At 44.4% G+C, this 27,373-nt stretch overlaps 1 protein-coding gene across 3 annotated transcripts; it reads right to left on the bottom strand.

The window, feature by feature from the left end:
- Nucleotides 1–21: 21 nt before the first annotated feature.
- On the bottom strand, nt 22–26,884 carry LAS1L (LAS1 like ribosome biogenesis factor; the record flags this gene model as incomplete). 3 transcript variants are annotated; one of them, XM_080625009.1, is made up of 13 exons in its annotated part: nt 22–241; nt 11,658–11,799; nt 13,683–14,062; nt 14,647–14,782; nt 15,378–15,593; nt 16,435–16,520; nt 18,319–18,428; nt 20,039–20,085; nt 23,543–23,731; nt 24,624–24,705; nt 25,794–25,863; nt 26,030–26,155; nt 26,367–26,602. In XM_080625009.1, the coding sequence occupies 12 exons, from the start codon at nt 26,140–26,142 to the stop codon at nt 79–81; spliced, it is 1,734 nt and encodes a 577-aa protein (XP_080481135.1). In that variant the 3' UTR covers nt 22–78. The 3 variants fall into 3 exon arrangements, with proteins under 3 accessions (XP_080481135.1, XP_080481136.1, XP_080481134.1); XM_080625008.1 differs by lacking the exons at nt 22–241; nt 26,367–26,602 and adding exons at nt 2,484–2,888; nt 26,682–26,884; XM_080625010.1 differs by lacking the exon at nt 26,367–26,602 and having other exon boundaries at nt 24,611–24,705; nt 26,030–26,099.
- Between the last annotated feature and the right edge of the window lie 489 nt (nt 26,885–27,373).

The following is a 27,373-nucleotide window of genomic DNA, read 5'->3' as shown; positions in this document are numbered from 1 at the left end:
TATACTTTATATATCTATATATTGAAACTTGCTTATTTAATAAAACTGAGAGCCATTGGATTATTTGTTTCTAGCTTTTTATTTTGTAACCCTCTGTAGAGGGGAGCCCCAAAAGCTGCTTTGGCCAAACCAACTGGTCTGGCTCTGGCCAAATTGTTTCCCAATAGTTTTAGCTGATTTACTAAAAAATACCCAGATTCTGAAATCATTCCTAATGCTGAGACCTTCCATCTGCTGAAACCTGTGAAGGAACAGGGCAAAAGGGTTACTTCTCTTTAAAAAGCAGAAGAAAAAGTACTATTGGAGTCCTGCTGTGTTGTCATAGTAATGTCCTTTATCAACCTCTGCAATATACACATTTCTTTTGCTATTTAAACACTTCATCCTTCATTTAAACCCCCCTTACTCTGGGGGGCCTGATCCAGTTTCATTTATTACCATTGCTTGGACTCCAGGTGCTTTAACTTGTTGGGTGGGGGAAGGAAGTAAACCTAACAGAAGGAAAATGACACACAAAGTTCATCTCCATCTGGATTTGCCTGAACTTCTCACCCCTACCATGTTTGCTCTCTCAATGGCCAGGAACCAGGTTCGGAGACAGCACAAACGCAAGGAGAACCAATAAAACACCTGTATCACAAAGCTGCTTTTTCCTAATCTCAGGCCCTTTGTACTCAAATTCACATCCTCAAGTTCACCATTCCTGAACAGAAGTACGGACTAGATTCTGTAGGATATTCTTACTGGTCCAGGTTCCCCCCCAGCACTGTAACCCCTGGGTAGAGCTGAAGTCCTTGTCAGAGCAGCTGCCTTTGGGAATGAGAAAACAGAACAGTGAACACTTGGAGCAGCCAGGAACAAATGCCCAGGAGGTTCCATTACTCTCTCCAATTGTTTCCATTGAAAAGAAACTTGGAAAGTCCAAAAGCCAAAAGCAGGGTCACAGGCCTTGCCTTCCTCAGCAATTCCTGTTTGTGCGATTTGTTCCGTATAGCCCCAGCTTCTATCTCCAATCCTTTCTTCCCTTTGGAGGTATTTTTTCCAGATAGTAAAAATCTGCCTGGAGAGACTGATTTACAGGGAGAAAGCAGCCCCTGGAAGTACTGCCCAGTGCAAAGGAAAAATGAAGTAATTTGGGCATACACCAACCTTGCCTTTCCTACCACTGCTCTGAATGTGCTTCTAGCAAAGAAAATATTTGTGTTGAAAACAAGCGTTACCAAGTAAACTTCTACCAAGGGGAAAAAATGCTACGTAGCACAGTGTTTGCCAGCATCACCCTTGCCTGTGTGAGCTGTTGTGTTTGCACTGACAGACCTCAGAAGTACCAAACAGGATAACTTAGGGTATGAAATTACTTGCCAAATACAGTAAGAAGAAATCCCCTTCACTCAAGATGTCCTAAATAAGCATGAGGAACTGCTGGGTAAAAGGAGAAATCTCCCAAAATACAACAAAGGGAAAGGGCTTACATGAAATATCGCCCCCAAGACAGAGTTTGGTTCCTTTAGCATCAGCACTGCTTGTTTTTAGCCAAGGAAAATGTACCAGGTACCTTTCACTGCGCACAACTCTTGGCTGCCTGGCAAAGAGCAACTGCAGTAGAACAGAGCAGGATGACACAAAATTAGAACAGAGAAATAATCCATTACAGACATTTAACTATGCGTTTAACTTGAGAACCAGCCCCAAGTATCCGTGAAGGTGCTGCTCTAAACTTGAAATTCAACCCTACCCAGTGTCCTGCTGAAGCTGTGTGTCCATCCCTCTGCGTATTTCTTTCTGCAGAACACCACATGTCAGTAATAGCTCTAAGGAACTAAGAGGATTCCCCATCACAACTTGCACTGACATGTTCCTATTCAGCCTGTAAATACCACAGCTCAGAGAAAGGCTCTGGCACCCTCCAGCTCCAACAAATTCCTACTGAGGACTCCTGCAATGAATACTTGCTTAAAACTCCAATTTTTTGGACAGGTAATTACAGATGTCTCCAGGTTCCAAGCCCTTTAATACAGGTAAAGAAAAACCAGCTGGAAATCCTCTTTCTGACCAACTTCCCAACACAGCACTTGAGCCCATCCCTGCAGTGCTCACAGCAGCTCTCAGCAAACACCACAGGATTAGGGACCAACCTTGACAAAATCGTGACCAGAAATAACATCAAGCAGAAAACTCTCATTGAAGAGACAGGGGAGGCCTCGAGACCGTCACTGGGAAAAAAGGGTGAGGAAAACACAATACTCAAAGATACCTCAGCACTCCAGTGCATCCAACCATGCCACAGCGAGACCTGACCCCTGCAGCTTCATGGGACATCCTGGCTAGATGAAAGCTGGAGCACAATCTTACCCTGGCAAAATCATGCAAACTCATACAGGATGGTATCAGCATCACTGAACTAGGAAGGGCTCAATAGTGTGGCTAATGAGGCCACTGCAGAATACCCGAGTGGAAAAGGAAAACCAGGATCCAGCAGGAAGTTCTGCCTTCAGGTGGCTGCATTTATTAACCATGAAAAACATTAGGGAACACTGAGGGATTCTGAAGAACTCTGACTGTATTTGGCAAACATCAACTAGAGCTAATGGTTCAGGACAGTGGTTAAGCAAGACGGTGGCTACCACACATGGAACTTACAACACCTCCTTCAGAAGATACTGATTTTACACAGTAAATATCAGTAAATCTTCACCAAAAACCCCATCTTGGAGCAGCCGTTTCCCCATCACCATCACCAGTCCTCCCGTGCCACTTGTCTTGTGCAATCCTGGAAGCCACAGAGCACGCTGCTGTCTCAGAAAAGCTGAAGGCCACTTTTGATTTTATGGAAGTCACTCTGGGTCCATAACAACCCTCCTGTCACGGGAACATTCAGTTCTGCAGAGCTGCGAGAGGAACAGAAATAAAGCACGTGAGCACCGAGCTGATTTGTAAGCTCACGTCACCAGTGTTTGATGGCACTTGAAACTTATTAACAACTTCCATTTCCAAAACAAAACATTAGTTCTCCTCGTTTCAGCTCTGAACATCTGCCTGCTGGAATGGCCTTAGGTTTTAACTGGTTTGGTGAAGAGAGGCAACAGTCCCAAGGTGCCAAAGGTACCAAAGCAAAGGTTATACCAGTTACTGACAACGGTGAGGGAGATGTGACTGCAGCAACAACCACGCAGCAACTTGCATCTGACCCTTCATCTGTCCTCTGCAGCTGGCACACGAGCTCACCAGAAGTGCTAACACAGCGAGTGGTCCATGCGAAGAGTCTGTCACAAGCATTGCACCACCACCACACACTGCACGTGGCAACTTGCCATTCCTATGGCTTTACAGAGAAGTCACAGAAACTACTGCTCTGTCAGACTGGAAAGGAAGTTGTTTCGTGACACCACAGCACGCTGTGTAACGTCTAATTCTGGAAGGTATCTCGCTCAGACAGGCGTAAAATCCCTTTTCATTGCAGAAGTGACCCAGTTAGGGCTGAGCCCCAGGAGATCCCCAACACAGCACAGAGGAACAGTGAGATTTTACAGTGTTCCCAGACACCAGGCACTGTCAAACACAAGGCTCAAAGGACGGCTGGAGAACACATGTAAACTTATCCCTCTCCAAAGTTTTACTGTGCGGAGGAACTTCTATCACTGCCACGTTGCTTAGTAGGTCGGGGAAGGGTTTGCTTTATTGTTTTGATTCTTTTTATGAGAATGATGAAGGTGAAAACTAAACTTTATCAATAAACCAAATCTTTAAAGGATCCACTTGAAACCTGGTGAAGGAGAAAAAGTGAAAACCTGGCTGTCTTGTGCATGGTTTTCCACTTTCTCTATTCCTCATGCCCAAGGAGAGCTGATGCACTCCCAGCTGCAACCTACCATCCTCCAGGGTTAGAATCCATTCCCTGCCTACTCGCTGTCTTCACCCTTCAGTACATGTTAGCCATCCCTCTCACCCATCCGCTTCTGCATCTCACCCTTAGGACAACCAAATCCGGTCATTATCCATGACCTTTAAATGATGAATCCCATTTCTGAAACGTCAGATGGATGCAATCCCCAAAGCAAGTGCATGGCAGCAGCTCCACCCTCAGGAAGCTCCAAGTGGTCATTACCTGCCAAATCTGCTCCTGCTGGCAGGTAAAACTGACACAGAAGAAAGAGAAATCGCATTTTGGGGCTCATCACAGAACCCAAACCTCTGCTTGAGGATGTCAGCAGCTATTCAAAGCATCAGAGGCGGGCACAGCAAACTTTGACAACACACACAGAGCATACACTAAAGAACACTAAACACCATCTTTTGGGACCAGGGAGGAAGGAACTGAAAGCTTTCCCAAAGTATCCCAAGCATCACAGGAACTTATGTGAAAACAAAGCCAAAACCTCTGAAGGCGGCACATTTGTGCCACAAATACACGCAGCACAGAAGCCAACAAGGCATGAACAGGAGGACTGGTATGGAGTCTTGGGTGACACAGCTTAGTGCGAGGTGTCCCTGCCCATGGCAGGGGGTTGGAACTGGATGATCTTAATGGTCTTTTCCAACCCAAACCATTCTATGATTCTATAATTCTACGATTGAAGTGAAGCCTCAGCTTCTTTTGAGGCACCTCCTGGACAACAAAGTCTTGTAGCTTGCATGAGAGCAATTACAAATCTTGTCACTGGTATTATATCCAATGAGGCTGTGTCAGAGATAACAGCAGCAAATTCTGAGTAAAGCAAATTTCAACACAATTTACAAATTCCTAGAAGCAATTCATTATAGACCTCGATGGCATTTTCACCATCGAATACGTGCTGCAGTTGTTCCACATTAACATAAGAAGGCACGCAGCAATCTATGAGAAAGACTATTGTCAAGGCAATATGAAAACACCCCAGCTCACAGTGAGTAGAAACCCGTGTGACCTTCACTATTTCAAGTTCCCAGGATGCTACTTTTCCAGCTCCCTTATGCTATGCTTGCTTTAGCTGCTACCATTTTCCACCCAAGAAGTGGCTGAACTTTGGGGTTAGCAAAATGATTCCCCATGCACCTGATTTGTGAATTGCTTTGGTTTCTCTGCAGTAGGAGTTCAAGAAGTACAAGTAATTCTGTGCCACACAGAACAGGCAACACACTCCATGCAGGTCTGCAATGCAGCAGTTAGTGGGGACTCGGCTTCTGTAACATAAGCATGAGGCACTGCACTGCAGCAGAAATCAGCTCGCACACTATTTCTTCAGGAAGTCAGCGGCATCGTGTACATCACCTTCCCTCTTCTTTTATTTCCATGGTGTATGAAGAGAGCACTGAAGGTAGAAAGTGAACGATACCCTCAGCCTTAACTGTGAGACATTTACTGGTGGCTCTGGCTTCCCCCCGTTTTTAAAGCAAGGTTTCTAACTAGGTTGTGTAACTGTTGTCACTGATGCTGGCTCCACAGCAGCATCAGCATAAGCCTCTCTGCAAAGCATCACCACAGAAATTCAATCCTTGCCCCCAGGACAGGCATTGCAGAAAAGGTCTCATTCTCTCCAGGGCCCTCTACAATTGTGCACTATAAAATGAAATGCCAGCTTCCCCCTAACCATAAAACTGCAAACAATCAATCTACACCACCCACTCTGTCATTAATTCCTTAATGTCACCACATCTTTTTTCATGTCCCTGCAAGCACCAAATAACTAAGTGTTACCTATAAAGAAAAGCACCAAAGAAACTGGAGAAAACAGGTCCTTCCAAGCTATTCATTTGCAGATACCAAGAGGAGTGTTTTGGCACACGTGAGCAAGAATTTATAATGCAAAGTAGGTTTTGTCTCTTCCAGGAACAGAGGAGCTGTCGATGCCAAACATTTCTCTTCTGGTTACCAGCAGCTTATTCTCCAAATCAAGACAGGGACCAGAGTCAAGTGTGTAGGCAAGTACCATAGCAGAGAGTGCACTGCTTCCTGAAGATAGCCCATGTCATTCCAAGGTTCTTGCCTCTGCTAAGTATCTTTAGCAAAATTTCCCATAACAGTTACACAAGTATGGTGCAGAGCAGCAATTCCTTCAAATGTACATACTCCAGCTGAGCCTGGAGCCTTCCTGGAAAACCTTCAGCTGGCTGATAGACAGGGGTTTGTTATCCTACAGCAACTTATCTGCTCTTCTTCTCTGTACAGCCAGGCTGACCCGTCTCCCATCGCCATGTCTGTTCTGTCTGACTTGCTGCTGCTTTGCAGATGTACAGAAGCAAGGATCGCTCATTTCTGATTTGTTGCAAGCAGTGGAATCCTAAACAAGTCCTAGAAAGTAAAACCTAGAGTACATTACTTGAAGGATGGATAAGTTACGGTTCACCATTAGAAAACCACTGAACAGTGCATTCCAAAGAACAGTTTATGACTAAGTAAAAATCTGACTTTCCAGTGCTTTTTACAGCACGGAGGGGAGAAAAATGCCCCTGACATGTTTGCCATGGGGAAGAGGCCTTTTAAACAACCAGCCATGCATATTTCCTAACTGCTAACATTCAGGGAGAAAGGAGGATGAGCCCAGGAGATCTCCCAGAGTGTGCATCACGCTGTTACGGCCCAGATTTAGCTGCACATCAGTTCTAGCAGGTAGAAGCATCTGCACTAGCTGAGATCAAAGGTCTGAGTTGCCTGTCCCCAGCTATGTTCAAAAGCAGATGTGTGAGCAAGCACACAAGCACAGAACAGTGTTCCCAATTACCCTCCCACCTGCCAGCAGCTCGTGAATCACAGACTTGCTGAGCTAAAGGTCAGCCTTGTGTTCAGATGCACTTGTTGACATGTGGGTGTTTGTTTTGTGCTTGGTTTATTTTCTTGAGACCCTTTAAGTACGTGGCTTTGCAGACTATTCAGGCACGGATCTCAAAGTAACTTCACACAGACATCCTAACTCCCAGGACCACAGTTCCAGCTTCCATGTTAATGTCACTGATGCTTTGCACTTGAAGCATAAGGAAAGCAAGTTTTGGAACACCAGAAACCTTGCCCACTTTAATGGATTTGCAAAAATACTAACAAGTTTTACCTCCCAAAACTCTTCCCTATTACCCTTTATGCCCTCTAAATCCAAAGAATCAGATCCCATTAATTCTGAAGTCACAAGAGGGGATATTAAGTCAGGGACAGACTGGAAGCTTTACCAAGTCACCATTTAACTGTAACCCTCAGTTACTGCTTGCCAGTGCTGTAAAACTGCTGAGATTTGAACTGCTTTGCACAACTCACTGCAACAAGTAAGTATCACAAACACAACTGCATGTGTCAGCTTTTGATAAGGAGGAGAAAGGAACAAAACACTGAAGGAGTAGCAGGACCAGTGCACCCACTGGTTGCTGCTTCACGGCTCTGCTTTCCAGTTGTTAGGAACTACGATGGAACACAGAGGACTTTTTCACGTTGGAACACAAGCCAAACATGTTGGAAACACTATCTAGAAAACATCTTCAGGTCAGCTGCCAGAATCCACAGCTGAGCCTTTCTTATAAAAGGTAAGCAAGCACAACTTGTAGAAGTCGTAGGAAAAAAAGATACAGTGGGAATTAGATGAAAGCAGTCAAAACCAAAGTAAAAGCAATGAGAACACAGTTAATTACCTTGCTAATGAAAAGCAATAGAAACTGCAAGGTGCTCTGCCAGCTGCAGGAGCAGACAGCAGTATACTGATGGCACAGACTTCTGAGGAATTTGGGATAGAGGAGAATGTTGTCATGGTGATAAATCTCAATTCTTCACCTTCCCTGTGACAGTACAGAAGCATATTGCCACTGCTGGCACTTGTACTCAGCAAAACAAACAGCCACCTCCTCACTCTCACCCCACAGAGGCTGGAAGCTGCAGCAGAACCGCCACTGCTATGGGAAGGGAAAAGGAGACAAAGCAGCTGTGGCTGGGAGACAAGAGAACAACCACCAGATCATCCCCCAGCCACCTGCAACCGGAGGATTAGAGGCAATAGAAACAGACACATTACCAACAATCCCAAACTGCTGCTGCTACCACAATGTGTGGACTAAAAGCAGCAAGGATAAAACATAGGTAAGCACATCAGGTGCAAAAACTGGGCAGCACCGCAGCAATAGTGTCTGCTTGCTATTTGCACTCAGTAAATACATTCCTCAGGAATCCAGAAACAAGCAAGCCTGGTGGCTTTTATCCCCTCTTCTGGGAGTCTTTTGCACTACCCCTCCTCTATTGAGCTGAGCCTATCAAATAAATGCAATTTGGCAGGGACAGTTTGTACAGTCTCACCTAGGCTCCCTTTTCCATGGAAGGTTGGACCAGATGACCTTCTGAGGTCCTTTCCAGCCTGGGCTATGCTATGGTAGCCCATTACTTGGAATGGAACAGCAATGCACATGAGAAGATTTACATTCCATGATAATCCAACACAATTTTCTGTTCTCAATTCTAGTCTGAATTTTATCTAAGAGATGTTTCCAAAGCCAAAGTCAAGCTGAAAGTAATCACACTTAAATACTGGCAATGACTTTACTGCTGACACTAGCAAAGATCTTGTTGATATCAACAGCAGACTTACAAAATACCTAATTTATTAGTAATTTTAGTGGATTTTTTATTAACAAATTAATTGAGTAATGGTGCTGTGGATATTCAGATAGAAGTTGGCCGTACTAAAATCTGCTATCTCCTTTAACATCTACATCAGTGGTAGGTTATAAAGGTTCTATGTAGAGGAATTCCTTTGCTTGTAGAGCAGAACCTGGAGTCATGAGGTGATTTTTAACTGCTGCTAGTCTAGAAACCACTTCAAGAAATACACTGGGATTTCAGAACACCTGAAGCCTACACCACAAGTCAGAAAGGGCACACGCTACAGCTGGTTTCAAGGAGCAGCTTACAAACAAGCCTGAGCAGTGAATCACACTACTCCACATGCACTCATTACAGCCCCCGTAATGATGATTCCAGCTATCGTGCTCACAAAAAATGAACTGAGCCAAGGAGGATCAGATTAAGAAAACTCCCACCAGCTCCTGTCAGAGCCTGGCCGCAAGCCAGGGGTACCGATTACTGCAGACAATTAGAGCTCTGCGGCAGCTCCTTATTCTTATCAGTGATCTCACCCACCTGAGCATCAAGTCAAACAGCTTTCTGTTTGAAGTCTCTGAGATCAAGTATTCTGTCTCTTGTGACTACAGTGAGAGTGCCAGGGCTCTGCAGATCAGAAGCAGATATGTAAATTCCAGGATCTGCCTTATTCCCAACATGGAACATGTTGCAAGAACCATGATTCACGGCTGGCTGACACCAATGGGCTCTTTGGATGAATCAAAAGGGGGGTTTTGCATCTAGGATAGTTTTCCTCTTCCTTTTGGGATGATCACCTATCAGAAGACAAATGTGTGCTGCTCTCTTCACAGTCTGAGAGGAAATTCCTGCAGCGCACAAAGCATAGGTTCTACCAGTGATTAACGTCATTCAGGAGGACTCTCAAAAAGGGTAACTCATTTACCTTCTTGATATTAAGAGACACAGGTTTGGTCCTGCCTCTTCTAGAAGTGTTGGAACCAAAGACTTCATTAAATGTCTGGACCATCAGAAGGAGCAGCAGTAAAGGACAGTTTCCTTCTGATCACCCAGCAATCTCTGAGATGCTGATTTTACAGTTTGATTGGATGAATCAAGCGAAAACAACACCCTCTCAGCAGGCCTGAACCGACCAAAGAGCAGACTGGTCCTGGGGAGGATGCCCAAGAGGATAGAGAAGAATGGAAACCTTGTTTGTTGGAAGGTTTGAAACAGGAATCTGAAGACAACTCTGAATATGTGAAAATACGAGTGTGTACTGGAGCTCTTCCCAGTGCAACACCCCAGGCTGCATGACTGTCACTGTTACTCACATTTTCTGGAAGCTACTAGATTTGGCCCATCAACTACAGGGAAAGAATCACTGATAAGTCACCCTATCGAGTGTTTAAGAAAACAACTGCCATTCATTTATACTCGGAAGTGTTCCTTGGATTCAAACACATATAAGCCCATCTCCTATTGTGTATGTGATGATACTGATTTGACAGCTTACACCATTTGAGTTTCTTTGACTTCAAAGGGTGAAATAACCCTAATAAAATGTCTTCAGTGGGATGGTTTAACTGGACAAGCTTCATTTAGCAGCAGAGGTGACCCTACTAAAGCTTTACAGAACGCTACTGTTATTTCCATGACAATCTGTGTTTCTTCACTGAGGCGAGATCTGCAACTGAAATTACTACCTGCAGCTCTGAAAAGGTCACTGGGCAATGCCAACATAGTGTGGCTGAGGATCAGAGCCCCAGTGAACAGAAACAGTTTTCAAGCCTGCTGAGGCTGTGCTAGTAACTTCCAAGCCGCTAAACAACAGTTTCTCATAATCTTTGCAATGGTTTATTTTAAAGAGAATAGGAATGAAGATGGTAAGACTGTAAGATGTGCTTTCCATGATATCCTTTGAGGAAGCCATTTCCGATTGCCAATTATGCCACTGCACTTAACTTTCAGATAGCACAAAAGAACCAAGGAGCGCAAAACAAAAACACATTCCCTGAAAGGAATGAGAACAGCAGCAATCGCAAACAACAGTTTTCGGGCTTGGTGACATGAAAAGATGGACACAAATGCAGAGAGGTAACTGTTGTGTATATTCTTTCAGCTTCGAAGGATGACTGTGAGAGCTTCATGGAGTAACTTCCTATGATACTGGTGAGTTGTCACAGCAATCCAGGTAACAGTAACTTCTGTCTGTGCCCATCAACAATGCAAGCATACTGTCAATGCAGTACAAACAAGCAGGAAGAGTTTCCTGTTGTGATGGGGGATGGTGAGGAGAAGAGACTTTATCTCATGTTATTCATCCCAGGATGAATAACTGGGACTGCAGTGACACAGACCTTACTCAGGATGCACATTATAGTCCCCATTTCAAGCATACATAAGAGAGACATGTTTGCATTCACTGATGTGAAACTCTCAGATATTTACCACCCCAGTTATGTACAACCAATTCCTCCCTCAGGTGTTACAAAAGCAACCTGCAGTCAACCACTTTCTGTGGCTATCTTCTCTCCTCACCTTTAGGCTTTCCCATTAATGCACCTCAGAGTGCTTCAGCAAACCACTGTGCATTTTACAATGACTCCTCCTTCCTATAACAAGACTAGCTAGTGTGGGAAAACTGCCACTGGGAGAGGCTAAATGACTTCCAAGTCTCCCAGCCCTGATGGCTTTAATTGTAAGGCAACATTTCTTCCCATTAGTTATTCTTCCCAGTGTATCACCAGGCACACTCTGCACCAGCTCAGTAGCTTGCTTTAAAAATCCTGCACTTCCACACTAGTACTTCTAAGGGATCAGCAGACTGTATCTTACTGTCAGACTAGCAGCAGACAACACTGACAGTTGTCAGCACAGTCTCAAGAGCAGACTGTTATGCTGTTACACCAGCACTGCACAGGGCCTTCCAAACACACACATTTCTTAAAAAGCCCATGAGCAGTGCAGTTAGTAGATACTAGAGATAGTAGCAGATATTTGGGTCAAACTATTTGGTCAAACAGAAGTAAAACGGAAATCTCATCCTTACTTTTTCATGTTATATAATACAAGGCACAGACAAATGTATTTCATGGGTCAGGGGCAAAGTCCTGCCCACGCTATTACTCACTTTGTGTTGGGAGACTTCCACTCATCTCTCACTGGCTGGTCAAGCAGGGACATCATGGAATAATTATCCAACATGAGACCATCAGGGTCATCTGTCTGCCCTGGGAGTTTCCCAAGAGGAAAGTCTTGCCATCGAACTTCATCTGGATAAAAACAGAACATGAACAGGAAGTCTGAGCTCCCCAGAGAGACTTTCAAAGAACAAGGTCCCCCTAAGTCCACAGATGCTGGCTCATGCAACCTGGCCACTCAGCAAAAAGGAACAATCTCAGGTACCCAGCAAAAACTCTAGTTCATAAGAACATGACAACATCTTGGGAATTCTGCCATTTGTTTTTACAAGCTCCTATCGCTGTTCCCTCTCCATTTCATGCTTGTTAAATTTGTCTTCCAATGGGGGCCTCCAAGTGCGCAGGGGGAAACCATGCACCACAGATAAACATCAGTGAGCCCGTTCCTTTACATTGTGGTGCCAACAGGGCAATCCCCCATTAAATTTAATTCTTATTTCACAATGAACTAAATAAAAGATAACAGATGATTTTGTGTAACTGTTGTGACAATAGCATCTCTTAAGGCTGTGTGCTTTCTTGATATCAGAACATTTAGTACTTAATGCTTACCAGCAGCTCAGCGAACATCAGCAGACAGAAGCCCTCACAAGTGAGGCCACTCCGCTCTAGAGAGCCAGCCATAATTACACAGAGTATTTGAGATCCCTACTAAATAAGTACAATTTGCCCATTTCCTTCCTTTTGCCTGAAACTGATTTGTTTTGTGTACCTGGTATCTGCCCAAAACCCTCAAGCATTGCCCTGAAGAATCAGCAGATTTATCCATTTCTCCTTTTATAGCATTCTTGGGCATTTAATAGAAGAAGAATAGAACTTAACAGAACATCACCTATGATAGTGCTTTCTAAGTATTATAATTTTACAATTTAAAAGGGCAGAAATAGAATTAGCTGGCATCCAGTGCAGCTGTAAGGCAAATTACCATATATACATATTTAACAGGCTAAGTCCTGTCTTTGGGGAACAACCTAGCTCATCTACCACATGTTGGCATGGGTTTGTACATACCTACTGGCTGCAGTTCCAAATTGTTTAAGGATCTGTTTAGCCACACAAATGTTATTCAAACAGAAATTAAGTTTACCCACAACCAACTACAAAACCAGAATCTTCCCAAAACCTCGGTGGCTCAGGATACAATGCATGTTCCTTCAGTGAAAGCTTTGCTTCATCTGAACCAAAGTCACTGAAGCAGAGGACAATTTTGCTTCTGTTCTCAAAATCCAGCTCTGTAAAGCTGCTCACAGCAGCAAGCAGGGTACAAGAGTTCGTTGACTCCTAATGGCTGTTTTCCTCCTTCTTTTAAATACCACTTCGCCTCCAACTCCTCTCCACCAACTTTCACTTCCTGTCTTCAAATCCCTCCATAAATCACTCATTCAAAAAACTTCTTAGCTACAGAACCCTTCACCACAAAGGGAAAGTACAGCTACCAAAATAGTGCTAACAAAATACTAGATATACTGTTTATTCCTCCTAAAAGCTTCCCTTGCTCCTTTCTTTTGCTTGCCACCATGTTGTAACTGCAGTTTTCCTGGAGCACGGAACTTACGAACATATAACTGGTGCTTTCCAGCACAGCCAAACTGTGCTTTCAAATACCCCCCAAGTCTGACAACAGAATTCCAAGAAACATCCAGATGTTTTTGCCATTCACAGCTGCACAGACACTGCTCCATCAGTTGGATACATTGGCATTTTTAACAGTTTGGAAAAGCCGGATAAAGAATGGAATGAGGCAGCGACAACCTGCTCCTGGGAACAGCACTCACAGTATTTTACATGTTTTAGAGCTGACTCCTGCACATAAACCACAGGTTTCAGTGGTTTGGCATTTTGAGGATTTTGAAGCACACTTCAATTCCGGCCAGGCCCACAGGGCTGAGCTGCTTTTGCATTTCAATTAATATCTGCCAATGACAGAGACTACGTCTTACAAAGTCATTTCTTACCTGTAGTGATCTGCCAAGCAGACCCTTGCAGTGCTGCTCTTTTCTCAGCAATAGCCACCATGTTACCAGAATGAGCAAGTCCTTCCAAAGGATTTGTTTCAGTTACCATCTCTTCTTCCTCCTCCTCCACCTCCTCCACACTGTTATCTCTCTCCAGCACATCATCTTGTTTCTCTGCAATCTGACCTGGATTTTTAACCTGATTTTCTTGCCTGGTCTTCCACTGTAAGCTCTCTATAGTGTAAATTGGCTGTTCGCTGCCGTCTGAAGAGAGGCCTGGGCTGGACAAAGGCCCACCTCCTTCTGTGTAAATGGAAGCGAGGTAGAGAAGGTTCTTCCGTGAAGAACGTGGCAAGCGAGGCCTCATGATTGTGAGGATCCTAGAAAGGAAAAGGGCAATGTAAAAATCGTAAGATAAAAGAAGATTCCAGATGAAGATCTACCAAGCTGAGCAGGCTTTTAAGTGTGAGTGTCCTACAGGACAGCTTGTTCAATACATCTCCTTTAAGAGGCAAAAGCTGACTATTCCCTGGTGGGTAGATGCTGGAATACTCATTCTTTGTGATTACAATTAAGGACTTGGAATACTTCTAATTGAATTCCTGCTTTGCTGTTTTCATATGGAATAGCTACCACCTGTGCTAAATTTGTATCACCTGTATATGCAGTCACATCTCTGCTACCAAGTCACTTTCTTCTGACCAGGTTGCTTCTGTTAATACCCCCCCAGGTAATCTCCACTTTCATTCTGAAAGTGCAGTCCTTTTAAATCATCCTCCTCCTCCTTCTCTTTGTAGAATCAATGAGGAGATGAGCAGCAACAAACAGGGCTTCATATGCACCTACCACAATTTCTACTAGATGCAAAGGGAGGAAATGGAACACAGCTGTAACTCCGCATATCTCAAGGGAGGTGGCCAAAGATGTCACAGAGCACTGTTTGCTGTCACAGGGTCAAACTTACAGCTGAAGAAGGTGTGGGGTTGCCCAGCAAGGAGCTTCCAAGCAATTGTCAGTCAGTCTTATCCACTGCAAAGGAACTTTATGAAGGAACAGCTCCTTCACCGCCACCTGTTTGTTACAGTGCTGTCTTTTCTTCCCTTCAAAAAAGATAAAGAAAACAACAGGGGGCTCAAAACTCATTAGAAATATGAACTTCACCCTTTGCATTGTTACTAAAACACTCATCCTCAAACAAGCTGGCATTCCAATCCGACTCCAAGATGTACTGACCAAATTCATCAAGGTTGTTACAAGTGACTTGCCAATGCATGGACAGCTACGTTAGCTCCACAAGACATGACCACAGTGAGGTGCAGACATTCCCAACCCAGTTCTGTGCACGCCATCCCAGACAACGAAGCCGTAAGATGTGTTTGCAAAGTATTGTACCAGTATCTGGAAAAAACACCACTTGAGGGCCTGATCTTTCATGGGAGAGATCAGCTTTTCCTGTCTTGAGGAGGCTGTAGCAAAGCTGCCACTAACAATTTCGATTCTTGGCTCAGAAGTATATGACATATACAAGCTGCTGGTTGAAAAGTGCAAGAAATGCAAGAAAAGAGGTCCTACATTCACATAACAAACTGTAATAACTGGGTTATTACACTTCCCAGCTAAAGGTCACACCACTCAGTTTTCACAATAGTAGAGAAGAGACTCTTGCATATACATAGACATTCCAGACATACTCACCAGCGTTTACTTTGGCAATGCCAGTCAGCATCTCAGATATCCAACTGATTAAGAACTGAGGCCGGAGTTCTGAAGAGTCAGAACATTCCTTCAGCTCCATAAACATTTTCTCTATTAGGATCTGTGTAAAGCTTCGGGAAAGGAGGCCTGTCAGCAAAGGCTGCCAAAAGCAGTAAAACGTCTGAGGAATTTTGAACTGCCATAACTCCTTATTTGCTGCAATAAGAAGCAAAAATAAACCACAGGTGTAACACTTGTTCCAAACTGAAGTCGCCTGTTCTGAGATCACTGGGTCCAGGGTATTTCCTGGGATCCTCACTGAACCTGAAGCTATCATTTTCTTATGCCAGGAATGTAAAATAAGCACCAAATTGATAACACAACAGCTCGGTGAAAGCAAAATCTACAAGGCCTGATCTAATCACATGGTAAGGCACAGGAAAATCAATCTGAAACTGGGAAGGGATTAGCAAAACAGGTAACTTCACACATAGCAAAGAACTATTCTGTTTAATGATACGCAAAGAGAAGGCACATTGAGCAAAGAAACATAGAATCAAGAAGTTTCTATATTTTTACTACTGTAATATAGTCCCAGCAATTTGAGGACCTTCCTTGGGAAGTTCTTTGGATGGTATTTCCATGAGGTGCCAGAGCAATAGACAAGTTATTAATTTTCATTTCTAGGCATAAAATTCTCTTGCAGAAAACCCATGAACTTCACATGTGGGCAAAAAAAGAGAAAATCAGATTTGTTTCAAAACTTCAATGTAGAAAAACTCGTGGCAATTCAGGAAATCACTAACTATTGCAGGTAAGGGCAGAGATGAAAGCTTCAAAAGATGTTGTGGCCCAGCAGCATTCATTCTTCCATGGCAAGAGATTTATGGCATGACCATAGTGGGGTCTGGAGAACAGTTCAAAAGATTCTTAAGGACCCAGATATATGAAAAATATGCAGAAAACTGTAGATTTCAATATAGTGAGGAAAACAAAAGAACACACTTGGACAAAACACCAGCTATTCACCTTTTACTTGTGGTGCCAAGACACTAACCTTCGTACTTGATATTTAGCATCTTCAGACAATCCATCTTTGGGATGAGAAAGCCATCACTGAGAAGAGCTTCAGCCACTGTCTCCCTAGAGCAATCAGAGTCATTAATGCCACTTACTCCTTTACGTATCAAAACACCACCTGCAACAGCTCTGAAACAAGTTTGAGAGCTTCTCTTTCTGTGCAAAGATCCGGCACTAAAATAAATACTCCTCAGAATGAAAATCAAGGTGGCCATTTTCAAACACTGAATAAATTCCACAGAAACAACCGCTTTTTGGTATCAGACTCATTGGATTTGGAATGGTAGTACCCATGTCAAACACGGCATATTTTGGTATGGAATGGATGAGAAAATTTGTCTTCTCCAGTAGGGGTCAGTTCCAAACCTAAACATCCAAGCATGACTTGGATCTAAAGTTTGAAATTGTGGAACCAGCACTTACTGGAAATAACACACACAGAGATCTATAAGTAAGAACATTCTTGCCAAAAGTTCTCTCTGAACAATGAATACACAAGGGAGTTAAATGCAACTGCAAAATCTGTCTACAGTAGCATCACTACTGAAGGGTTTGGTTCTCTCCTAGTTTTGCAAGCTGTGAGTTGTGAAACAGTTCCCAATCCCTGGCTGCTGCAAGTGGGGGATTTCCCTGCACATCAGAGCAGCTATTTTCATGAAGTCACCTGATCGTTAGGAGTCACTCAGGAAAGCATGAAACAGCCAACAGAAACAAATCCCACAAGGCAAAAAAATACAGTCTTCTAGTCATAGAAACCAGCTTCCTCTCTTCTTTAAAGCCTGTGCTTAAGGGAACATTCCCTTCCCCACATACCTGCCCTCCAGCCAGTACAGTGTCAAAGCCAGCACAGTAACAAAGTTTTAATCAACAACCCATCCCACTCGCTGTCCATTCTAGTAAGTTTTGGCACTGTTGAGATAGTGAATTCAGCCTAATGAGTTCTTCTAAGAATCACTCATGAAATACATGTAGTGTGATGTGCTTAAGATAGACATTTGAGATTACTTAAAGGGAAAAACATTAACATGGTTTTGTGCTAGCAGTAAAGAACAAGCATTGCAGAGCCCTGGGAACTGGATGGGTATTCCAAGTGTTTGTATTCTCAAATATGCCATCCGTTCCAAGGGTTTCAAAAACAAAGCTGCCCCAACTCCTTCTACCACACAGCTATGTGAGGTGCAAATACCTATTTATACATAAAAGCAGCTGCACTTGGTCCATTTGTGTTCTGATAGTGGCTAACAGAGGATGCCTAGGGAGGGAGTACCAGAATCAGAGGAAGATGCAATGGCTTGCTTCCACCAGGACCTTCCAAAAACATCTAGCAACATATAGTTTAAGTAATGTAGAAGTCCCATGTTTAGTAAGATATGTTTCTCATTACAGAATCTTTATGCCTTCTTGCTCATTACTCCATGCTCAGCAACTAAGGGGTAACGCCACTAAGATGCAACTCTCTTCCTCAGGGTTTTCTTCTGGCACAACATCTGATAATCTCTTAAACTAATCAGCAGCTTGTATGGCATATATATATATTTATATTCAAAACATCAGGAGTTATAGCTCATTTCTGTAACATGGTATTCTCTCCCCTCTACAGTTACACTGATCACATTTCTCAGAGTGGGAGAAGATCTTCAGGTAAATTTATATAGTAATAATAATGTCTCAACACACTAGGTCACAGAGGCCCTTGTAGTAATAGAAGGATAGGTCCTTTCCAACCCTAACTATTCTATGATTCTATGATAGAAAGCAGAGAAGAGGCCAAGTATTGCCCTACAATTTTGAAGAAATCTAAAGGTCTACAGGCCCAGCTCTGCATTACACCTTTCACCTCAGTTCCTTATCAGAGACGTACCTGTTCTCTTGCATGAGGTCTTTGACCTGAGCCAAAATCCAGTCCACTTCTGAAGAGGTATCGGACCACTGTTCTCGATTCTTTGAAACAGATTGTACAGTCTGCATAACCTGAAGGAAGGAAAAATCCAAGTATTAACAGAAAATATGCTCCAGTGACAAACAGAAAGGCATTGCTATGAAGACAAGATGCACATGTCATACATACTTCACCAACAGCACTTCAAAAAAATCACAGAAGTTCCCCTTCCTAGGGGTATATTAAAAACTAGTATGTGCCATGTCGTACTTGGAAAAGTCCCAAACTAAAAAGGCAGTCACCAAAGAGTCACAGTCCTGGCATCCTCATTCTGGTTCTAAACCTTGCTTTCCCTGACTTCAGCACAAACCAGGACAGACTCATTTTGAATCATTAACTCCCCATGTGGGGTGGAGATGAGATTGCCTACTCAGGACAAGGTTTTGTCACTCATATTATGCATACAGTAGATGAAAATTTCAAGTCAACACAGCCATCCAGGCAACCTGTCATCAACTGACAGCATCTGATGAGTAGGAGCAATATACAGAACAGCCTACCAGGTTGTACCAAGAACGGAGGAGAGAGTATCGGAGGTTAGTAATCCCCTGAAAGTTAGTGATTTCTTGGGTTGATATATACCTGATCTGAGTCTGTCCAGCAAGGTGAGACATGCTTATACTACATTCTTCTACTTAAGCTCATCAGCTACCCAACTGGCAGTTCTACCATTACCTCCTTCTGTAAAATATTGGCATGAAGCATGTGACACCACAAACAACTATCTAACCCTATTCTTTCTGGAAGACAATAGCTACTGAGAGAAAAGAAGAAATTATTTTTCCTGCCAGGTAGAAACTTAATATAAAATGAGACTGGAAAACCAAGGTGTCATTTTCAGGACTGTGATTTGCTCTTTCAACCTATACATGCAAAGCTACAACTGCATGCAAAAGATACTTTAGATAACAAATCAAGTATTAATACATGACTTAAAGCAACCAAAGAAACTCTAGCCTACCAATACCATCAGCCACTGGGCCACTGCAAAAATACATGATGGATGATGGAAAACACAGGCTAATAACTTTTGAATGACAGGTCTTCATTTCCATAGACACCAGGACGAATGGAAACAACCCGGACAAAATCTGGGATTTCCAACAACTATGTATCTTTTATAAACATGAACAAAGTGTTTGCATTAGAAACCATCATAGCTCAAACTGCTTGCTCTCTGCAGCAGAGCTTTACTTTAGCAAGCCATGTATGACAATACTAGGAGAGAACAAGGAATTAACCAATCCTCACTCCATACATGCAGCAGTCATGATTCCCCTATGGGCCATGCACTGGACAGCAGCACTACCTTTAGGTGCGAGTACACAACCTGGCAAGTGTTGGTAGCACTGTGTCACTGGTGTACTGCCACCTCTCAGCACTGATACAAATACAACTTCTGTATCACTGATGCTTCTGGACAGATTCTGATCATGGGAAGATGCAGCAAGGAGAAAAAATAGATCCCTGCAGTTACTTGAAATAAACTCCTAGCACAGTGACTTAGTTGTGCTGCACTCAGGTATTTCATGTGAGGCCTGGCCAAGAGGATCAGTTCTTCAGGCTGAGCAAGAATGAAGAGACTTATAGCCAAGAGGGAAACAGGAAGAGCTGAAAGTGCTGCTGATGTGACTGCACTTACCCGAAACTGCTCATTCTTGTAGGATATCAGCACATCTCTGACTTTTTCTAGAAATAAACATAAATACATAGTTTAAACAAAGAATGGATCAATAAGGGAATTCTGTATCTGAGCAAGCTGCTCAGTTCTGAACGCACACTCAAGGAAGAAATCAGCCAAATGAAGTCATAAATTCTGATTCAGACAACACTCTGAAGACTATCATATCAATACTCTGAAGACCTCAGATGAAGTCAGGTCACTGGAGCAGTTTGCCTTAGTCCATGAGGAATGGGTTAGGGACCAGTTGAGCAATCTGGACATCCATAAATCCATGGGTCCAGATGGGATGCATCCGCGGGTGCTGAGGGAACTGGCGGAAGTCATTGCTAGACCACTCTCCATCATCTTTACCAAGTCTTGGGAAACGGGAGAGGTGCCTGAGGACTGGAGGAAAGCAAATGTCACTCCAGTCTTCAAAAAGGGCAAGAAGGAGGACCCGGGTAACTATAGACCGGTCAGCCTCACCTCCATCCCTGGGAAAGTGATGGAACACCTTATCCTTGATGCCATCTTAAGGCATGTCAAGGATAAGAGGGTTATGAGGGGCAGTCAACATGGCTTTACCAAGGGGAAGTCATGCTTGACCAACCTCCTAGCCTTTTATGAGGAAATAACATTGTGGATGGATGATGGCAGAGCGGTGGATGTGGTCTACCTTGACTTCTGCAAAGCATTTGACACAGTCTCCCACAGCATCCTCATAGCTAAATTGAGGAAGTGTGGCCTGGATGATCAGGTAGTGAGGTGGACTGCAAACTGGCTGAAGGACAGAAGCCAGAGAGTTGTAGTCTATGGGGCGGAGTCCAGTTGGAGGCCTGTATCTAGTGGAGTGCCTCAAGGGTCAGTACTGGGACCAGTATTATTTAATATATTCATCAATGATTTAGATGAGGGAATTGAGTGTACTGTCAGCAAGTTTGCTGATGACACTAAGCTGGGAGGAGTGGTTGACACGCCAGAAGGCTGTGCTGCCATCCAGTGAGACCTGGACAGGCTGGAGAGTTGGGCAGGGAGAAACTTGATGAAATATAACAAGGGAAAGTGCAGAGTCCTGCATCTGGGCAGGAACAACCCCAGGTTCCAGTATAGGTTGGGGAACGACCTGTTAGAGAGCAGTGTAGGGGAGAGGGACCTGGGGGTCCTAGTGGATGGCAGGATGACCATGAGCCAACACTGTGCCCTTGTGGCCAAGAAGGCCAATGGCATCCTGGGGTGTATTAGAAGGGGGGTGGTCAGTAGGTCGAGAGAGGTCCTCCTTCCCCTCTACTCTGCCCTGGTGAGACCGCATCTGGAATATTGTGTCCAGTTCTGGGCCCCTCAGTTCAAGAAGGACAGGGAACTGCTGGAGAGAGTCCAGCGCAGGGCGACAAAGATGATTCAGGGAGTGGAGCATCTCCCTTATGAGGAAAGGCTGAGGGAGCTGGGTCTCTATAGTTTGGAGAAGAGGAGACTGCGGGGGGACCTTATTAGTGTATATAAATATATAAAGGGGGAGTGTCATGAGGATGGAGCCAGGCTCTTCTCAATGGCTAACAATGATAAGACAAGGGGTAATGGGTATAAACTGGAACACAAGAGGTTCCACTTAAACTTGAGAAGAAACTTCTTCTCAGTGAGGGTGACAGAACACTGGAACAGGCTGCCCAGGGAGGTTGTGGAGTCTCCTTCTCTGGAGACATTCAAAACCCGCCTGGACACATTCCTGTGTAACCTTATCTAGGTGTTCCTGCTCTGGCAGGGGGATTGGACTAGATGATCTTTTGAGGTCCCTTCCAATCTCTAACATACTGTGATACTGTGATACTACAGCTTTCAGACCTTTCCAGCAACATAAATTTTACCATAGAATCATAGAATAGTTAGGTTTGGAAAGGACCTTAAGATCACATTTTATCACTAGCAGTGGCCAAAGACTGACAAGTTGAGTAAGTCCGAACAGCTCCAAAAAAATCCCTAAATAGATCATTTTAGGAAGCAGTTATCCCCATAAGCAGTTCATGTTCTGATGTATACGTGTATTCCTTACACTTGCATTTTAAATCTACTGCAACAGCACTGTGGCTATTCACAAACCAAGCACATCTCTACTGGGCTTTAATAAAGTTTAATTTACCATCTACATGAAATGTCCTTTCTCCATCTGAGGACCACTTTTACTGTACCTGAAATGCACCATCTTTCAAAATACTTCACCATTCAGGTGTTATTGCCACGTGCTCTCAGAATGCCCACCACCCCATATCAGCTAGATGCATTTGAACTGTAGGACTGACACACCATTGCCATTCCATTACTCTGGAATAAAACAGAGACTATATTGTATCATTCTGTTGTTCTCTTTTGGCAACTGCAGTGGGGTGTTCCTTTTTATTAGGGTAGCCAGGGAGACAATGGAATAGCACATGCTTGGATCTCATCCAAAATGAAGTAAGACAGCAGCTCAGACATACACTCTGAAAAGAAAAGTGGCAAGTGCTGCTGCATTCCAAAGTTCAGTACTGCCTCTGGGCTTGGATTGTTCTCAAAGTGCACAACATATCAGCTGATATTTTCTGAATCACAGCTACTGTATCTAGTATGAGTCTGTTATAAAGGAATCTAGAAAGGACTCGCAATAAATCCATAGATCCTAAAGCCAGAAAGATCGTTATAGTCCTCTAGTGTGACCTTCCAGGGAGCAATAACGGTCACTTCAGCACTTCTGCATACTCTCTGGACCTTGGATTGGTCTGCTGTAATCTGTTGGGCAAGTTACTCCCATAAGCATGTCATGTCTTGGTATTTGAGATAATGTTTGACACCTCACATGGCTCAAACTCACAGACCAGTCATTCAAACTAGAAATCCACTTTGAGAAAAGCTCCTTATTTTAGGTTCAAAGACTTATGGTGATAGAAAAGCAGCCACTGAAAAAATTTATCAAGGTTTTCCCACTGCTTTACACTTTGTATCTTAGATTATGTCCAGGCTAAGTTACCTGTGCTGTTTTTTAATACTACTGGCAGCTAGGGATTTTTCTGTCCACACTTCTGTCCATATTTTGAAACTGGCTGAACTGCCTTTATTCTGCTCTTGCTCAGCTTATGAATCTACAGAGTTTTGAGAGCTATAAAAGTACCACAGCCTTCTTTGTCAGTAGTGGCCTCAGTACCGAAACTGTGGCTGTCAAGGCACTACAACTAATTTTTACAATGCTTGGTCCTAAACCATCCCAGTGTAACTGTTGCTACGGATCAAGATACTGCATATTCAACTGAAGATGTTACGCTACAAATTCAGTGAGCTAATAACAAAAGTCAGTCATCCCAAAAATCCAGCAAGGCCCAAAAAGGAACCCCAACGCCTAAGCTGAAGGTACATCTTTATGCACTGCCAGGGCTAGAAGATGACACTTTTAAACTGATTTCTTTAGCACAGGGCATACCTAATCCTTGTATCTGACACTGTTCTAGGGATGCCTACCATGGAATTCCTTGTGTTTCTGACAGGCCTCATGCTGTGGGGCTTGAATCTCCCATTCATCATTGTCCAACTCTGCATTTTCTTCCACTTCTTCCTGCTCATCTTCATCCTCACTTTCTCCACACAAGTTATTGCCCAGCTGACGGCTCCAATAGGTCTTTCGCAGCCAGTCCAGTACAACATCACAACCTAAGGGAGAAGAGGAAAGATTCTCTTCTCAGTGAGGTTTTCTTTGGTATTGAAAAAAAGAGAAACCACCAAACCAACCAATCAACCAAAAAACGAACAGTATCACAGGCCTGGTAACACCCATCATCATTTTGGCAACAAAAATGACTGGACACTGTTATACTGCTGCACCTTGCTCAAACTAGGACCAATTTAAGCCCAGTGGTGGAGCTGTGATAAGAAAATAAGTCGATTCTTTAATATCACTATGACCAACACAATGTCTGTAACAGTAACATTAATTTTTGTGCAGAGATGACACTATGCATTCATTAGATAGAATGGAAAAAAAAGTCTTTTGTCCCATCACTATTTCACCACCCAACTCAACCAAGGACCCTGCCCAAAGTTATTTAACTGGTTCCTCAGTGCTTAACTTGAAGTTCCTGGGAATCGCTTCAAGTGCCATGAGCTGGTCACTCCTTCAGTCTTGCAGCACCTACTGCATTTCTCCCTAAGTGGGATTTTTAAAGAATCTCAGGTATCTCTAAACCATCAGGAAAAACATTTACCTCTTTTCCTGAGACCAACTTCCTGTGCTGTAAAGCAAGAGAGACGAACTACTGTTTCCAGTATTTTTTTTCAGGGGAAGGAGAAAGTCTCTGGACAACTGCCTGTGATGCATCACAGCCTGGAGCCATCGAATATAGCTCAGCTACCTCCATAAGGCTGCAGAAAATCCTCCCAGTGTCTCACACCACAAGTCTCCCTGCCAGGATGAGCCCACTGCCTGCCCTGCAGTGTCCCAGAATGGAGGGAAGCATAAGCCCCTCAGGACCTGTGGCACTGGCATTGCTGCCCCGAACCCCTCTCAGGCCAAGACCTCCTGATGCCACCCACCAGCAGTGCTCACCCTTGCGGCACAGAGCCAAACGTGGCAGCTTCCCATGGGTCAGCTCGTGACGAAGATCCACAACCCAGATAGGGATATCCACCTGGAAGAACAGCCACTGGTGTTACCCTGCAGCTCCCACTGCATCATGCCACAACAATACACAGCTGCAGGGAATCTGAGTGGGAATGGCCTCATCCAGGCCACTCCCGCACCACAGTCCCCCAACCTCCCACTTCAAGAATGGGCTGGGATTGCCTCCTCTGGCCTAGAGTCCTCACAAACTTGGGATTTTACAGATTAAGTTCTTCAACGTTACTTGCAACAACAGATGTGTTTTTAGACAGAGTTGCTATATATAATTTAAGGGGATACTGAGAAGCAGTTTAATTCTATTTAAATTGGATGACAGTTTGCATAGCAAAGATACAAATCATATCACGTATAATATACAAATCATACACACTCTAGCTTGTGCACAGTTTTTTACAACTTTCCCAAGGACAACTAACTTTATGCAAGACCTCTATTTTTCAGAGTGATCAGTTTCAAAAGGTGAGAAGCAGCACCTTTCTTAAAAAAGGTGCTTTTAGTTTTCTTAAAGACCCAGACAAAAACCACAAAACCACATCATTTTCACAGAGGGGCCCCAGAAAAGGCTGCATAAACAGAAGAGTCTCAGATACTGTCAGTTCTTCACTTTCAAAACTCACTGTTCAGACCCAGATGTGATGCTCAGTGCAGATGGCAATAAAAGGACTCAAGCTGGTCCTGCTACTACAGTTACAACTCAAACCTTCCCTTCTCCACAAAGAGGACAAGCTCACCTCAAGCGAGGCAAGATGAAAATGTGTGCAAAGGTGATTAAGTGCTTTTTATGTATAGCATTGCTTGTCAAAGACTAGAATTTATACATAAATGTGTGGTGTATATGTCAAGTGGGACTATCTACACGAAAATCAAAGACTTTTTGATCACACATGATTCAAAATGCTTTGATGATCATCAACCTGTTGCTTCTAATCTGACCTAATTACATCAAGCCCCTTCTAAACTTTGCAGTTGGAAAGAACTGGCATCTATATCCCTCATTTTGTCTACAAAAGAATGATGCCCCCCAACTCCCTCCACCAGATGCATAAGCTCTCTGTATAAACATAAGTTATCAAGTTACTCTTAATAAATATTTACCTCTTTTGCTAATTGCCTCAGAGGAATGCTGACCATTTTCTGTTTCCTTTCTGTGATCAAGTTGACAAACCTGCAAGCAGATACAGAAATGATAAATGACTATCAAGAGCTGCAGAGAAACCTGGAACCCCAGAGACAAATCCCCCACGTGCTGTGGTCCCAGAGATGCAAAGTGAAATTAGACTGCTGTATAACACTATCTGCCCAGGTCTCACAGAGCACACAGGTCTCCCTACCTTACAAGAGCCAGCCCATAAGAGAGGATGAGCTCATGCGACTTCAACCTGCCAGATGAGTCCAGGACCTTACAACGGATCAGTTCAGCGGTGCAATCCACTGCAAGAGGCATTTTGGGACCATACCTAGATATAAAGGAGATATAGGTGAGCAGTCTCACAAAAATACATCCCCCCTGCAAAAAAGGGTAACTTTTGGGTTATGCTTTGTGCTCTGTGCTAGTGAACACCCTGAGAAACAATATGCAAAAAGCCAGCAGAGGCTCTTTCCAGATGGTTTTTATTTAGAATAGCGATTACATGACTACACCTAGGCACACGTTAAATGAGTACTCACGGATACACTAAGCACTCTCACAATACAAGATGCCATAGACTGGTCTTGTCTATGGATGCCGCAGGGGCAACACAAACAGACTGAGGTGACCTGGGGGCCCTGCATTGCTCACTGCAGCACTGCCTCGGGAAACCCGCCTGTGAAGCTGCGGGCATCCACGGCTCCTACTGCCCCCGCTGCTTCTGCACGAACCACACGGTCGAAGCACCGGTAACCGGCCGGGTCCGGAGCCCCCTATGAACCCAAGAGAGAGAGCGGAGGGAGCAGCCGGCGGAGGCCCCGCAGCGCTCCGTGCCCGCGGTGCGCGGCCCGTACCGACTCTTCCAGGCCGAGACGCGGTCCAGCGCCTCCTGCTGCAGCCGGCTCTCCCCGCAGTACAGCCCCACCATCACCTGGTCCCACTCCGCCCTGCCCCTCCACGCCACCACAGTCCGCAGCGGCCTCAGCCGCTTGCGGGCCGGGGACCGCGACCAGCCTCGCCGCCCGCGGCGCCACGACTCCCCCGCGCCGCCCGCCATGAACCCGGCTTCCCCCTGCGCACCGCCCCGCGCCTGCGCAGCCTCCCGGAACCGCTTCCGGGGCGGGGAGAGCCCGCAGGAAACCGGGTCTTGCCTTGTGCAGCCTGGGTTTCACAAGCTTCGATGGAGGGGATCTTAGAGCTCATCCAGTTCCAACCCCCTGCCATGGGCAGGGACACCTTCCACTGGAGCAGGTTGCACGGGTCTTGGAGCAGGCTGGTCCCCTCCAGTGCTATAGTCTTTTGGGCCACGGCCAAAAGAGTGTGCAAAACAGGCAAGCTCTCCCGTGGCGTGCCTGGAGACAGCTGAGGGACAGTGAGACGTATTGTGAGGTGGGTGAAGACAGGGGTGTGAAGAAGAGCGTCCAGAGGACTTCAGGGCAGGGTGGTGAACTCGATGGGATGCATAACATGGCCCCAGTGGCAAGATGTGAAGGGATAACATGGAGCTTCACACTGGATCTGTACAAGCTATCCAAACTCAGTACCT

Source organism: Psittacula echo, assembly GCF_963264785.1.
Source record: "Psittacula echo genome assembly, chromosome: 8".
In the NCBI taxonomy this organism is placed as follows: domain Eukaryota; kingdom Metazoa; phylum Chordata; class Aves; order Psittaciformes; family Psittacidae; genus Psittacula; species Psittacula echo.
The sequence above is the reverse complement of the archived record's forward strand: the minus strand, read 5'-3'. Positions and strand labels throughout refer to the sequence as shown.